The sequence below is a fragment of the Amblyomma americanum genome, chromosome 1, assembly GCF_052857255.1.
Source record: "Amblyomma americanum isolate KBUSLIRL-KWMA chromosome 1, ASM5285725v1, whole genome shotgun sequence".
NCBI lineage: Eukaryota > Metazoa > Arthropoda > Arachnida > Ixodida > Ixodidae > Amblyomma > Amblyomma americanum.
In genome coordinates this window covers 158,510,527-158,525,415 of record NC_135497.1, presented here as the reverse complement: position 1 = coordinate 158,525,415, position 14,889 = coordinate 158,510,527, and the positions used below count along the sequence as shown (strand labels likewise).

At 44.6% G+C, this 14,889-nt stretch overlaps 1 protein-coding gene across 2 annotated transcripts in view; it reads left to right on the top strand.

The window, feature by feature from the left end:
• Positions 1–90: 90 nt before the first annotated feature.
• The window catches only part of LOC144114035 (uncharacterized), a 99,534-nt gene continuing 84,735 nt past the window's right edge, over positions 91–14,889 (top strand). For both annotated transcript variants that reach the window (XR_013310942.1, XM_077647472.1), the window contains exons 1-5: positions 91–477; positions 961–1,006; positions 1,082–1,101; positions 2,444–2,549; positions 6,651–13,366. Coding sequence is in view for 1 of the 2 variants with exons in the window: in XM_077647472.1 (XP_077503598.1) it covers positions 106–477; positions 961–1,006; positions 1,082–1,101; positions 2,444–2,549; positions 6,651–13,366 (7,260 nt within the window). In the remaining variant the exon portion in view is untranslated. The remainder of the gene's footprint in view (positions 478–960; positions 1,007–1,081; positions 1,102–2,443; positions 2,550–6,650; positions 13,367–14,889) is intronic.

The following is a 14,889-nucleotide window of genomic DNA, read 5'->3' as shown; positions in this document are numbered from 1 at the left end:
GACGTCACAGGCGAAGAAACCACGGCAACAGCGCGCACATTGTACCTTGCTGCTTTTTCGCCAGACGTCGCCAGCAGACGGCTGCTAGTGATTGTAGGCCCTCAAATGCTGTGCAAAATAGAAAGCACATGCGAACTGAAGTCACTGCAAGTGCATCAGTGTTACGAGGATGAAACGGATCGAAGACTGGATAACCAGCACATGCCCATAGGCCACGACTCGGACGGACATGGGATGCTGGATAGCAGCGCTCGTGGCGACGCCCGAAGCAACGAATCACGGCAACGAAAACGGGCTCTGGACCAAGCCTCAGTGGGACGAAGGCAGCAACGGCGAAAAATGGCGGATAAATCTGAAGTAGGACTGGATGGCAAAACACTGCATTCACTTCGCGTCGTCGACCTTAGATCTGCGCTCGAGAAACGAGGACTACCGAAAAGCGGAAGCAAGAAGGATCTTGTTGAGCGGCTGAAGCTGGTAAGTCGCCTGGCCTCAGTCAGTAAAGCTGGCTTTCTGGCGCGCGAAAACTTGTGGCCGCGGAGGAGATCCTACGAAAGCAACGTCGTTGCTACGTGCGAGTGAACCCGACCCATCGCCGCTGCAGCAGTCGTTGCAGCCCCTTTGCTGGCATTCAACAGCGTATGTGTAAAACAGTTTGCCTCCAGTTCAGAAAAGCACGTGCAGTCAGCCTTTGTAAACAAACACACCAGCGCCTCTGAGAAGCATCACTCAGTTTAGTTTCGGTAACACCTGCATCCTGTGTGCTTTACCACGCGCTAGCTCGAAGCTCGCGAGTAGGGTATGGGAAAACGTAAGACGTCTCTGTGAATTTTAAAGTCGCTAAAAGATTGTTTCGCTGCGCTGTAATAGCGGGCGACTTTGAAAATGCAGCTGTAATTTTGTTAGCTGCGTAAACTAAACGTGTGTAACTTTAAACTTTGCGCGTTTTTTTTTTTTCAGCAACTTAAGATTGAAAAACTACACGAAGAGTCTGTAAAAGCTGAAGGTGAGTTCATATGCCCCAATACCTTAGAAACTTCCGTTCATGTAATCATGCTTTTAACACTTGGTTCCCTTACAGATCGTGTCCCCAACCTTGATGTAAGTGCGCAACTTCACGCATCACTAGATTGTACATTGATTTCGCCTAAAATGCTGTGAAGTACCTTAGATTAATATTGTGGCTTTCTTTAAAAAAAATCATGGTCTTGACAGATCTTGACAGGTATAGATTAAAAATGAGCTCATTAAAGGGCTATAACTCCCAATATGAAGTCTCGATCAGTAAAGATAGAGTATGCAGATTTTACCAAAAACAGAGCTCAGAAAAGGAAAAAATGTCAAGTGCCCATTGCAACTTGCTACACACTTTTAGAGCATTACGACTGATGACAATTCTGCACTTAGCAACTTTGACTGGTTTAACATCCCAAAGTGACTCAGGCTATGAGGGACTTTGAAGTTTTGTTCGGAATAACATTCTAGAGCCAGCTAGTAAGTGGTCAGGCAAAAGAAGTGGACAGCACAAAAAGCATGAAAATGATAGAAAAGATGGTCACAGTGGTGTCCCACATGTGGCTGGCTCCCTTGTGGCTCAAATTGGCGATGCCTTGCTGACATCACAAGTTCAGTGGCTATTTCAGCCAGTTGCAAGTTCTTTTAAGGAAAAAAAAACTTTCTGCTTTCTGCCTGAATGAATGAAATATTGCAATGAAGCCACCTTTTTTGACTGCACTAAAAAAAATAAAATGGTCATGAAGAAAGTTTATTTTGATAAGGCATAACCAGAAGAATGAAATTCTGTAGTCTCTCCAGAGTTGACAGTGAAGCAAATATAATTGCATATTTCATCAAGGGGACCTATTTCAAATTTGGAATGCTATGAACCCCCCCCACAAAAAAGTATGAAGTATAGAACTACAGACCAGCCAACCATTACTCTTTTAGCATTCTAGCCCCCTCTAAGAATGTGTGAGCTTGGCAGCAAGAAAATTGCAAGCATATCAGGCAAGCCAGTTATGAACAGTATGCATTCACATTACAAAAAAAAGCAAATGTCAAAATATAAAATTTTCCAAAATAACATGAAGAATTTCAAAAGGAGTACCCAATGGGGCTACTTTGAAATTTTAATCGTGAAAGACGCAGCTTGATGCTGCAAAAGCCCGCCACAAATTTGCTTTCTTTTAACCTTTAGCCAGGTAGTAATCACGCATGCCATCACTTTCTTGAACATACCTCATCAGGCTTGTGTAGTGTGCTTGAATGGTGTGCTGTGGGTCATGGAAAGCAACATCTCTAGCAGCTGGATTGCCGAGAAAGTGCTTCCGTTCAAATGCAGCTGACAATACACAAGTCCCACTAAGCACACAGCGAGCTCAGGCACTCTAGACAAGCCTGACTAGGTATGTATGTGGTGAGTCTACTTTGTCACTTGTTGCAGCTTCAAGATGAGCTGGCTGGACAGAATGACTTTGTCAGGCAGTACTTGGCAGCCCAACAGCAAACGTATGCCATGCAACTTAAGGAGCGCAGACTGGCTGAGAAGCGTAAGTGGATAACCTAGTCTGAATGCATGCATCCAAGCAGTACGAGGAACAAGCTTACTTTTGCTCGTGTTGTTAGCAGTGAAACTAAGCTTGCATCTCAGCATCTTTTTCTTTGTTAATTAAATGCGCTAATGTCATTGGTGTTTGAGGCATCAGGAGAAGAAACGGCAACTACAGTTGACGCTTTTCCTCTTTTTGCACTTTGTGATTTCTGTCATGAGGAATGTGTGCTTACCCACAGATAACTGTTTTCATTGGTAGTAGTAAATTGCAATCGCAATTAATAGGCTCCTGAAACTCGGCATGTTAACTGGGAGTGCAAGCTCCACCTGCTACTGATCATCAACTTGGACAGAGCGTTATTAGTATGTCAAGCATGACAACTGTGCAGCATAATTAGCTAGGTTGTTCAAGAACATCATCTGAAAACATACCATGGCCAGGCAGTTTTGCTGGAAGTACTGTGTTGCTGTACAGGTCTTAAATGCATTCAATGGCAAAGACAAACAAAAAGCCAAATGCCCAAAGCTGCTTCTAGCTTTCTGCATTCATAGCGCTTGCACATGTATAGCACAGCTTGTTTACACATTTTTAACTAGTGCCAAGACCAACAAATGCACTTTGCAGGTGTGTGGTGTAGCATGCATGTAGCAGGCGACCACGATACACTTTAGCAAGTGCAATACGCCTGCCACACAGGAAATTTAATACCATTTTCACCGCAGCAGTGGCCTAGTGGTTTGAGCATCCGCCTCGCATGCGGGAGGTGCGGGATTTAATCCCCAGTGCCGCCGGGTACCCACTGGTGATACAATGGATACAAGCTTCCCCTCCCTGGTGCTCTGCTTCTTTAGGGTGAAATGCTTGGGAAATGGGTTTTTGACCCCACCTTGTGCAATGAAATCTATCTTGTGCCATGGCGCTTTTTGGCCACAGCTGCCCTTGTGCCATAAAAATTCATCGTCATTTTCATCAAATGACATTAGTTCAATCTAATGCCATTTTTTTACGGTCTGCTACATGGCCAAAACTAATGACGTTTGCGATGCACAAAAAGTGGCACAGATAAAATATTTTAGTATGCACTTTGGTATTTGCGAAAGTTGAGTGAAAACAGCTTAAAATCTTTACTGAACTTTTGAATGCCTTGTAAGCAGCTTGCAAGCATATTTGCACATGACTAGCCATCACGAGCCAAGCAAAAGTCAAGCCAGCACTCGAGCGGCAGGACCTTGAGACAGACAGTGCATCGCATAAAGTTGATTTCCAATTACGGCAGTGTGACTTTATTGCTGACCTTCTGTTTACAGACAGCTGCTGCAATGTGACAAATGACACGGGCACACTTCAACGTCACCCTCGACACTGCCACTTCACAAGCATGCTCACACAATGGAGCATATAAACAAACATAGCCACCCAGCCATTTGGTTGGCTAGTAGCAAGAGTGCCCCTTTTACAACGCTGTTTGGCATGTTTCAAATGAATAACTGAATGACTACAAAATTCTATAGCCAAATTAATATTGCAGTGCCTCCGATGCTTTCGTAATTTATTTTGGATGGATATTCTCACCAAGTCTCTGGTGTCGAGATAGTACAGTTGCTCGGAGAGCACAGGCAAATGGGTTATACAAACTCATCCAATCCGCAATGTTTTCATTGAATGTCATGTGATGGGAATGACATTGAATTTGCCGTGTGGCAGAGGTATTAGAGGCATATTGCACAAATCTACATTGTGTGAATCTGTCGCACAAATGATTAGTTCTGTTATATTTTTCAGTGCTTAAGTAACGGAGCTCAGCATGAGGGCAGACAGGCACAACCATCAATAAAACATAGCTGGCAAAAAGAAAAGCACCACCACATAAACAAACATTGCAGAAATTAATTGCTGAAATATGGTTAAAAATTCTACCATTCATTAATTATTCTTCAGCAACATTATGAACTACAGTAACCTCGTTAGAAGTGTTCACAGTGAACATTTAATGGTGCGAGAGGAATAAAGAGCACGTAAACAGATCGACACATTTGTTCATACTTCTGTCTCCCAACAGCCTACATTTGTAAAAGAGCACTACTGAATGCAACTCATCTCCATAGTCACCTCAGCACAGTCATGTTTTCCTCACCTACTCAGTTACTTCACAGCTTCTGTTGCTACTACACATTAGTCATCTGCGTCATACATAATGCAGGCTGTGCAGTGCAAACAAAATATTTTAATTATAGCAGTGGTTTCAACATTCATTCACAATAGGGCAACATTTTAAAGTAGGATACAACTCAAGAAAGAAGCAGCTGATGCCCCTCAAAGGAGGCCCTCCAGCCAATGGTATCGATAAATTTTCATGACACCATGGTTAATCCGATTAAGCCATGGTTAATCCCCTTTCATCTGCAGTCACCTGCGATGTCCCGCTATTGGGTCCAAGGGGATTAACCACGATGTCGTGAGGATCGGTCCACGCCATTGGCTGGAGGGTTTCCTTTGAGGGGCATTTGCCACTTTGTTCTTGAGTTGTGCCCAACTATAGACTAACCTGGTGCTTTCTACTAGTTGGCGAAAGCAAGAAATAGCCCTACAAACAATACATTTGAATGGGTCTGGCTAAGATAGATCCTTGTTTAGCTGGTATTGGTGTTTATTTGATCAAATTTATACCGTACTGTACACACCATAGATCGTATTTTTTGCTCATTGCATGACTGACCACAGAATCTCACTTTTAATAAAAAACTTGTTCTCCTATTTATGAAAACTGCAAACATTTACTGGTAGGGCATTCAAAACTCCTGACATGCCAATGCCATCCATTCAGAGGGCCCTGCAAGCAAATTTGAAGAAGCTTTTTTGCTTTTGAAGGGATACTGAGGACAACACCTAATTATTGTTCCGAGTAATGCCTGGCTTATTCTGGCTATGCTGACATTTGTGCGGTAGCAGACGACACATTTATTGCCGAGAAAATTGAAAAATCTTCCCGCCACTCGATTCAAACTCGTCATATTCTTACCGAAAAAGGACAGGTTGCCACTGTTTTGAGGTGAGTAGGGGTGTAGCGTAACCCCTCGGACTCGTGCTAAAATCGGTGCCGACGCATACGTTTTGCTTGCAAAATCAGTCAGTGAGAGCGAAACCTGTATTTCCGTTCTTGATCTTTTCCAGCTTATAAAAAGGTCCGTGTTCAGTGCGAGCAGTCTCTTTGTAATTATAACACGGTACCCTGTGGATACAGGCCAACCTGTCTTTCTCAGTGTCCCTTTGATATGATAGTTAGTGCCACTCCACTGTTTCCTGAAATGAAAACTTATGTGGGGTGGGGGTGGGGGAGGGGGTGTCTGGTCTTGAAAACAAAATTTTATTAATGTAGTCACAATTATGAAATCTTCAGGCAACATGTATTTTTGTGCGCTGATTCTAAATATGTGATTTAATTTCATGTGAAACAATTTCTTGGGCACTTATATAATTTTTATGGAAGTATTTTGTGAAGAGACTTCAAGAAAATTTGCTGTGGGAAACTTGCTGAAATGTATGCCATTGGATTCTCTTGACACCAAGGAATGCAATAAAGGTAAAATTATCATCCTGGGTATCATAGAACTTGAGTTATAGAGGGTATTGAAGCTGCCACTTCAGAAACGGGAATACACAGTTTTTTTGGCATTCTGAAACAACAACTGCAAAACCCTACAACTTAAGTTCTACGATAGGCAGGAATACAATTTTACCCTTATTGCATTCCCCTATGTCACATTTCAGCGTTTCCCGCAGCAAAATTTCCTTGAAAGCTCTTCACAAAATACTTCCATAACAATTATGTAAGTGCTCAAGGAATTGTTTTACATGAAATTAAATGACATATTTAGAATCGTCACATAAAAATACATGTTCCCTGAAGATTTCTTAACTGTGTCTACATTAAATTTTTTTTTTTTTCAGGACCAGGCTCCCCTCTAACTCGAGCAGATAAAAATGTGTTCTTTAGTGCAACTGTGATGGTGTGGTAAATCACAATTGCTTTTGTAAAACATCAGCAGATGATATCTATTGTATATGAAGACTGCATTGCTGCTACCCACATATGTGCAGAGGCCTGCTGCAGTGCCCCAGAACAGATGGACAGTGAAGAGACCACATCAAGGCCAGTGGTTTTCAGCTCAACTGGGGACGAGGAGGGCATCCACCAAGAGTCCTGGGAAGATCCGTGTGAAGGCCGCACCTGCCCATCCTCCATAGACCCAGGAGGAGCTGCTGGCCACAGCCGGACTCAAAGCAAGCCACCAGTGGAAGCAGCAGATCCACCAGTGGAGACTTGCAGGAGCCGCCTACGTCATCGGAGACCATCTCCACCAGGCTCTGTCAAGAGGGGACGTATCAAGCCAGCAGGACTAGGGGAGCCAAACCAAAGTGCCCAGCCTGAGCCCAACATTTCAAGTGGTCAAAACGAACCCAGCTTGGATATCAAGGTGCAAAGGGTAGTAAGATCGCCTCGAAAAGGTGCTGTGGCACCTGCCATTTCTCCGCCACCAATTGAGGGGCATTATGGACAGCGGTACCCTTCCAGAAGAAAGAGACAGCAGTCTGCCAGTGAAGAAAGTGCAAAGGCTTTACAAAGACCTGATGAGCACACAGTAATTACCATCACTGGTGAGGAAGTTGAGCATCATGTGGCAATACACCCTGCGACACCATCTACCGTGCAGCACGATAGGAAAGAGTATGCAAGGGAAAAGCGTGCTCGGTTGGCAAGGCAACCCAAAGAGCTCGGAATTGGGCATAGAACACGGAGAGCAACTAACACAACACCTGCTACACCAGTGACCTTGAGTAAAGACACCACTAATGAAGCAAGCAGCCTGACATACTGCAGTGAGAAATCCTCAAATAGACCAACTTCACCTCAGTGTTCCTCATCAAGAGTTGCAGAGTTGAACTATCAAGGGACCAGCAACCTTGTTCAGTGCCCTGTGGTAGAAGGAAGTGAGGAAAGGGGAAAGCCCTTGCGCATGCTTATAACAAGGACTGGTACAACAAAAAGCGGCATTTCCTGCAGCCGTGTAAATATGCAAAGTGAACTACTTTCAGAAAATGCCGCTAAAGCCCACCCAAACACCCTTTTTACTCAAGTGCCTTGTGATGCGCTAAGTGGATCAACATTACAATCATCTGTAACTAAAGACATCAAACAAGACCAAAAAATAACACCCAGCTCAAGCAGCTTGCCATCGGCTCAAGTTGCGGATGACCTTCATGAAACACTGAACAAATTACACATAACGACAGAGGCAACTGACTGCAAAGAAAACATCTCAGTGCAGCGTGGTGCGCTGCCAATGCAAGAAACTGAAGACATTGTACCTAATTCTGCTGAACTAGCCCCGAATGACGAAACCTTAATATACGGCTCCACTTTTAGAAAATGCACTATAAACACTGGGAAAGTTGCTGCATTTCAAAAGAAGGAAAGTGTTCAGCTGACAGTCGCTGCTACTCAGGAAGTTGAAGTAATGGCTGCAGAACGAGATCTGAATGCCTCTCCAACATCTCCTTCTGAAGGGCACAATGTTATTTGCACTGACAGCATCACGGCAGATACATCCACCATTTTTGCGCGACCATCTCCACGTAAATCCCCGACAGCCACAGAAATGACAAGCGGTGTAACACACACTAACTCGGTCTTAAAAAATGACTCTGCTATTGAATGTGCTGCAGACACCAAGGATACTGCCACATCGTCAGTAGAGAAAGAGTGTATCCACCCAGCAGCTATTACTGCACAAGAAGCAGAACTAGCAGTCCTACAACAAGAAGAGTTGAATGTCTCCCCAATATCTGCTGATGGAGGTAATGCCACTGGCACAGGCAACATTACAGCAGATACATCCACCAGCCCTTCACGGCCATCTGTACGGAGGTCACTGACAGCTGCAGAAACAACAAATGCTGTACAATCTATTCTTCAAACAACAGAAGAAATATTGGTGAGAAGTGAACACTGTCATGATGTCCTTGATGCTGAACCCAACTTAATTGATGAAGATGAAGTTGGTAGTGCTACTGACAGCCTTCTAAAAGAAATGAGCATTGGCGCTGAAGATGGCAATGATCTTCAGTTCACCACCACATGCCTGGAGACACCAGAACAAGTGAACACCGACGACATGAGTATGACAGGAAGAGAAGCAGAAGAAGCGGCAGTAGCAGCATCATCCTCAACCACAACAGCTCTATACGGAAGTGACAGTAGTGGGAACAGAAGCAATGCTATAGAAGACACAAAAACTCCGAAGTCGCCTGACAACACACTATGCTTCCAAAGAGAGCCAGGTCCATATAAAACACCCAGTTGTGTACCACCCACAGGAAAAATTGAAAACACCAGCATGCCTCACAAAGACGAACTTTTTGGTCAAGAAAGGCCACCAGAAGTGTCACTTCTGCGAGCAAGGAATTTGGTACAAGAAGCAGAAGTAAAGAAATTCAGTTATTTACAAAGCTCTGATGCTACAGGCTTTGTTTTGGAGGCCAATGCAACCGAATCCTGTTCAAGCTTAAAGGAAAGCACTTCCCAGCAAAATGCTTCTGAAGAAAGTATTTCAGAAAAAAGCATGAGCACAGCCTCTGCAACAGACTCCTTAGTAGTTATAGATTCTGCGAAACTATTTGAAGACACAAGCCGTATGGTCTCCAGTGGAGCTTCAGTACATACTGAAAAAAGGAAACCAATGGGTGGCACTGATTGCTTGGAACATGCAGCCTGTACATTAGAGGACCAAGGACTGCCTCCTGCCCAGAAGGCAAAAGAACAAGGAACATCTGCCAAAAGTTCACTTCTAGACACACCTGCTGCTTTACCTACCATGGCTGAATCTAAGGTGTGCCTGCCTGAAGGTCAACAAGCTATAGAGCAATTTGACACCGGGTGGACACAGAAGAGGAAACTGCGTTCAGATTGTCCTGCATCTGCATCTGAATCCAGAACAGCACTGGAAGCTATTCAGAATATATCACCTTTCAAAGTAGAAGTGGGGCTCTCAAGCAACCAGCCACCTTCAGACTATCCTAATGCTGACACGGCATGTGGCACTACCGCATTTTCTTTGAAAGGTTTGCAAGAAATGCACAACTTATGTGCAGATGCAGCAAAGAAAGATGCTCCTTTAGAAATACGAAGTGCTACATTGCACTTGAATAACACTGAGGTGACAAACTCAGAAAAGCTTTCTTCTGATGATGCGGCAAAATCGGCGGTGGCAGCGGAAACATCTTTACATGATGAGGACAGGCTCTGTCACAGCGGAGGAAAGCAGCCAGCCAAGAATGCAGAAGCAGTGGTAAAATTTCCCTGCACTGATACACACGTGACAGCAAGATATGAAGGTTGTTCAACTTGTGCCACAGAGCCCAGGAAAGACACACGAGTGGATACTCCTGCTCTTGCTCTGGAGCAATCAGCACTGCTCTGCAATAAACAAGATGCACACACAGACACCAGCCTACATCATGGCATAAACGACCAAAAGCTGCCCATGGAAGCTGATGCAGTAGAAGTACCATCACCAAGCGGCAGTGAAAGCATTGAATCCAATGGCCGATGCTTCAATAACTCAAAAGAACCGTCATCGCTGAAAAAAAAAAAGGATTTAAATGAATGCATTCAAGAGAGCACAGCCGAAACAGAAGCAGCCTCGGAAGCCTTTCCTTCAGTTTCCACAGGAGACTTACAAGTGAAAGATGAAGATTCGCTTGAAAGTTCAAAACTGCCAGAATGTAAGGAAGACGTTGGGCATGAGATACCTGAAAAGGCAGCAGTAGTAGAAGAAGGAGCGGAAAGTAAGTTCTGCAATGTTGTTGGAACATCAGATGACAAGTACCCTGACAAAAGTGGAATATGTTCACTCGCCTTGCCACAAGATACTGAAAAACAAGGTAAAATTCCGCGAGAAGCCACTACTTTGGACCACAAAATACTTCTAAAGCAGGAAAAACCAAAAGATAAGACTGCGATAGCCACATATAATTCAAGCCATGAAGCTGATCATGCCAGATCCGAGTACACTCAAATTCTTGATAAATATGACCCAGAATTCTCTCCAGCTTTGGCACACAACAGAGACGCCTATGTGAAGCTGGACAACTTGCATTGCACTTCAAACACAAGTGTTTCAGATCGTGCAGTCACAAGTTCAATGCCAATGATCACTACATCAGTGGCCCAAGTGGATTTGTCAGCAGAGTGCTCTGCCTCCGTATTATATGATGAAACCACAACACCTCATGAGTCAGATGCTGGCTTTAGAGTCGCAGAGCACCAACAGCAGTGTCAAGGCACTTCAAGTTTCGGAAGCTGCGATTCAACAACTGAGTCTTACACAGCATCACAGCAATCCAGGGCTACATCGCCCTCACAAATTAAACAATTGGTGGACACCTGTAATAGCACTAATGCAGTACTAAGAACATCAGAAATAGCAGAAAACTCTGGCGATATTGTTCCAGCACCTGACAGCACAGGGATAGAGGGCAGTCCACTACAACATGCAGGTTTTGCCGACAGCTGTGCAAATGCAGTCAGCCCAGCATGCTTACATTCAGCATCAAGCATCCAAGGCACCAATAGACCGACTGTTGACATTACACCCTGTTCACAAGCCGTGGAATCTGCTGCACCTTGTCAGTTCTCCCCACCACATACAGTAACAAATATGCCTAGAAGCGCTACAGCAGTACAATATGCGCAAGAAGACTCTCAAGTGCTGACAACTCCAGACAGAGGAGCTGTACCAAAACAAGAAAGTGTGGCTGCTTCTGTAAACAGCAATGAAGGGACTGTACACAACTCTCCTTTGGAACCACAAGTAGGTTTTGCAGGTGCACTTGGCAACTGTGGTGCTGTAGGGAGCACGTTTCAGGAAGAGAATCTCAGCAGTGCAAAAAAATCTAATTTATGCCTCGATGAAGATAATTTTGCTAGTACTGGGCAGAAAGTCCCTGTGATTACAGAAGTGAAAGAAGACCTAAAACGTTCTTTAGAAAGAGATAAACAGAGTCCCCTTCCAGTGCACAATATTTCCTGTGAATCATATGCTGCAAAACTGAAAGAGGCAGCTAGTGATGGGGCAAAAGAAGTATTCTTTGGTGTTGTGTCAGATGAACATGAATATGATGGCAAGGGAATCAAATGTGAACCAACAGCCAACACCCAGATGAATATAAGACATAGTGTCAAGGACAATGCCTCAACACATTCTCCAAAGGTAACAACTACAAGCGATGATGGTACCACGAATGAACCACCTTTAGAAAGGGAGGAAAGTGATCCTTTTCAAGCTGTAAAAGAACACGCAGTTGTTAACAGCAGTGAAAACAAACAAGTGAAGAGTAATGGTAGCCACCTCAGCACTGCAGCATGTGAACATCAGGTTTTCACTGAGCCTGTAATTATGGTCAATACCGTACATGAAATTGCTGCACCATCACAAGATCTTTTACAGAGATCTGTGGACAGTTTTCTACCTGAACACTCAAAAAACCTTAAAGCTAGTGGTCAAGAAAGTATAAGGGAATGTGAGAATACAAAAGATTGCACATTTCAAATTTTGTCATCAAAGCTAATCAGCATGTCAAATGAAGAAACGATGTGTGCAACTGGATTTAGCAACACAGCTGTGGACACCAGTCAAGCAATCCGTGAAGCGGTCAAAATAGGAATCCCTCTCGGTAATGCATGTAAAAATGATGATGCTTCAGCACATTTGCATTCAGCTGTTCCAGAAGATGAAAACAGGTGTGAAGAGATTGAAACAACTGCAGAAGTTTCACAGCTGATGGAAATAAAGCACAGCCATAGAAACCCAATGAATGTGATGACCACTGGTGAAGCTACATTTGGACTCTGCACTGAAGACTGCACTGGTTTCCATTCAATAACGAAGGCATGTTCTTCTCAGCCAAGGTTAACTCTGAGGCATCTTGCAGAAGATGAACTGCCTGAACCAAGCAAAATAGAAGCCAGCAGAAGTGCATTTGTTCTTAAGAACGGGGACAGCCAGAGGACTGCCGGTGAACTAAGCTGTGCAGACATTCCTGACGACAAAATATGTCTCGAAAGCCCTCCGAGAACGCAACCATCTCTTGCAACGGGAGCAGTTCAAAGAATTCTCGCCAGTGAATGCGCACTAAATTTACAACACGAAGACGTTTCCATTACCAAACAAGTGGTGGACAAATGCATTTCGAAAACGGCAGACAGCGATTTCACCTCTCATGAGCACAGTTGCACAGAAGTTACGAACAGCTCAGTTGATAACGTCAGTGCTAAAATGAGCAGTACCGATCATTGTGCAGTGTTAACTGCTGAAGATTCGGCACACGGAATACGGAAGATGCGGGATACGGAATGTGAAACAGGCGTGCCATCTGTCAATACGAGTACAGGAATTCACTCGGGCATATTCTGCCTTGACAGCGAAGGGGCAAGAGAAGAGACAGGTGAACTTAAAGGATGCAATTTAAGTGCACCAGGATTACGAGCAGACGACATGGTAGTTGACGCTGCTGCAACGCGCACTATGGAGATTCGAAGCAGAGTTGAGCCACAAGAGGACGATGCATCGTCACATACTAATGCTGCACCGAGTTCACTGACTGGTTCCACTGAAACCTCAGCGTGCTCGGAAAGCACCGCCGACAGGCTGAGTAACTGTGGCGTCTATGAGCCTTGCAGACAAGAGGTGTCCAACCCCTTCCGACAGTACAGTGGCACGCTTCCCACTAGCACGTGTCTTCTTCAGTGCGACACAGTAAGTATACACCGTACGCTACTTTTCATTACCTCCGATCTAGTTCAGGTGAACGCAAATGCTTCTGTAAGTAGTCTTGGCTAGGCTACCTACAAGGGCATATTGAACGCGTTGCTAAATTCAGATTAGCGGAATACTCACAGATTTTAAGAGCGCTTGCTCAACGTTTCTGTTGCTGTAACCAGTGGGCAGCACGTGCCTCGTGAGAGCGGTCTATCGTTGTTGTTGTCGTTCATGCTTCACGCAAAACGCGTTCTTCTTAGTACACTCATCGTTCTTTTCACTACCGTCACTTATGCGGCGTTCCTCGCTTCTAGAGAACGCTGTTCTTGATCGAATCTCGTTTACAGCCGCGTTGAAATCTCCCTCACAAAAAGGTCATGCACCGATTTCAGGGAGAGGTCTGTTGTTGCGCTAAGAAAAAAAAGTTCCGAGTATTGCGTCGGCGCTGCAGTATGGTCGCTTGTGTTGAGCATGTAGGCGACTGAAGTGTTGCTTAGGTGGCGCCACACGATGTATTGCCACATTAGGGTGGCTAGACTGGGAAGGCGTGAAGATCGCGGCGCTTTCCCTCGGCCGCGCGTGACCCCTCTGCGCACCGATGCCGTCAGGGGGAATGCGGCGCTGCAGCTAGCGGCGCGGTAAGCTCAGCCGCTCAGCCGCGTCGGCCTTGCACACGTCGTTGCAGTTTTAGTCTTTCAGTTTTTGCACACGTCGTTGCAGTTTTAGTCAGTCCTGTTCGTTTCGTCGCCTGTATTGGAGTGTCTATAGCAGCGTTTTTTTATGCGAGGGCGAGATGCCTTCAACAGCAAAAGTGGCTGCGGAAAAAGTGGATGTGGCTGTAGGCCATCACAGCTGTACGTTGAGCGACAAAGCGTGCGCGGCTGATATATTACATTGCAGGCTATGTGGCTAAGAAGGGTGTTTTGACAACTCATTGTGAAGCCTGCAGAAGCTCCAGGGACTCCGGAACAGAAGGGGGGGGGGGGGGGGGGACGGTTGCCCCCCAGCATTTCTCCAGAGGGGGCAGCGCCCCCCCCCCCCCCCCCACGTCTCCAACTTCTTGCACTCAGATGCGATTTCTGACAAATACTTCAATTTAAGGACGTCATAAATGTAAAGAACAGTGAGGCTGAGCTCGTTCGCTTCATACCCAGCCTTAAAACGTTTAATATCAGCAACCTAAACCAATCATGTCCCAGCAGAAATGGTTAATTGACTGAGCTCTGTTCATGAGCATGACTACTAGCATTGAACAGGTATGAACAAACTTTTTTAATGCAGTCGATCACTCCTCATCTGTACATTTTTATATATATGTAAACTTGCCCATTTCAATTCAGGTTTTATATGCATTACAAATATACTTTTGAACAGCGAAATATGATAATATTAACAAAAACGAAATAAAATAATTAAAGATTTAAATAAAAGATGGAATAAACAGACAAACAACTAAAAAACTCGAAGACCTGCCCACCACTCGAAAAAAAAAAAAAACTTCCGGAGTCCCAGCAGAACAG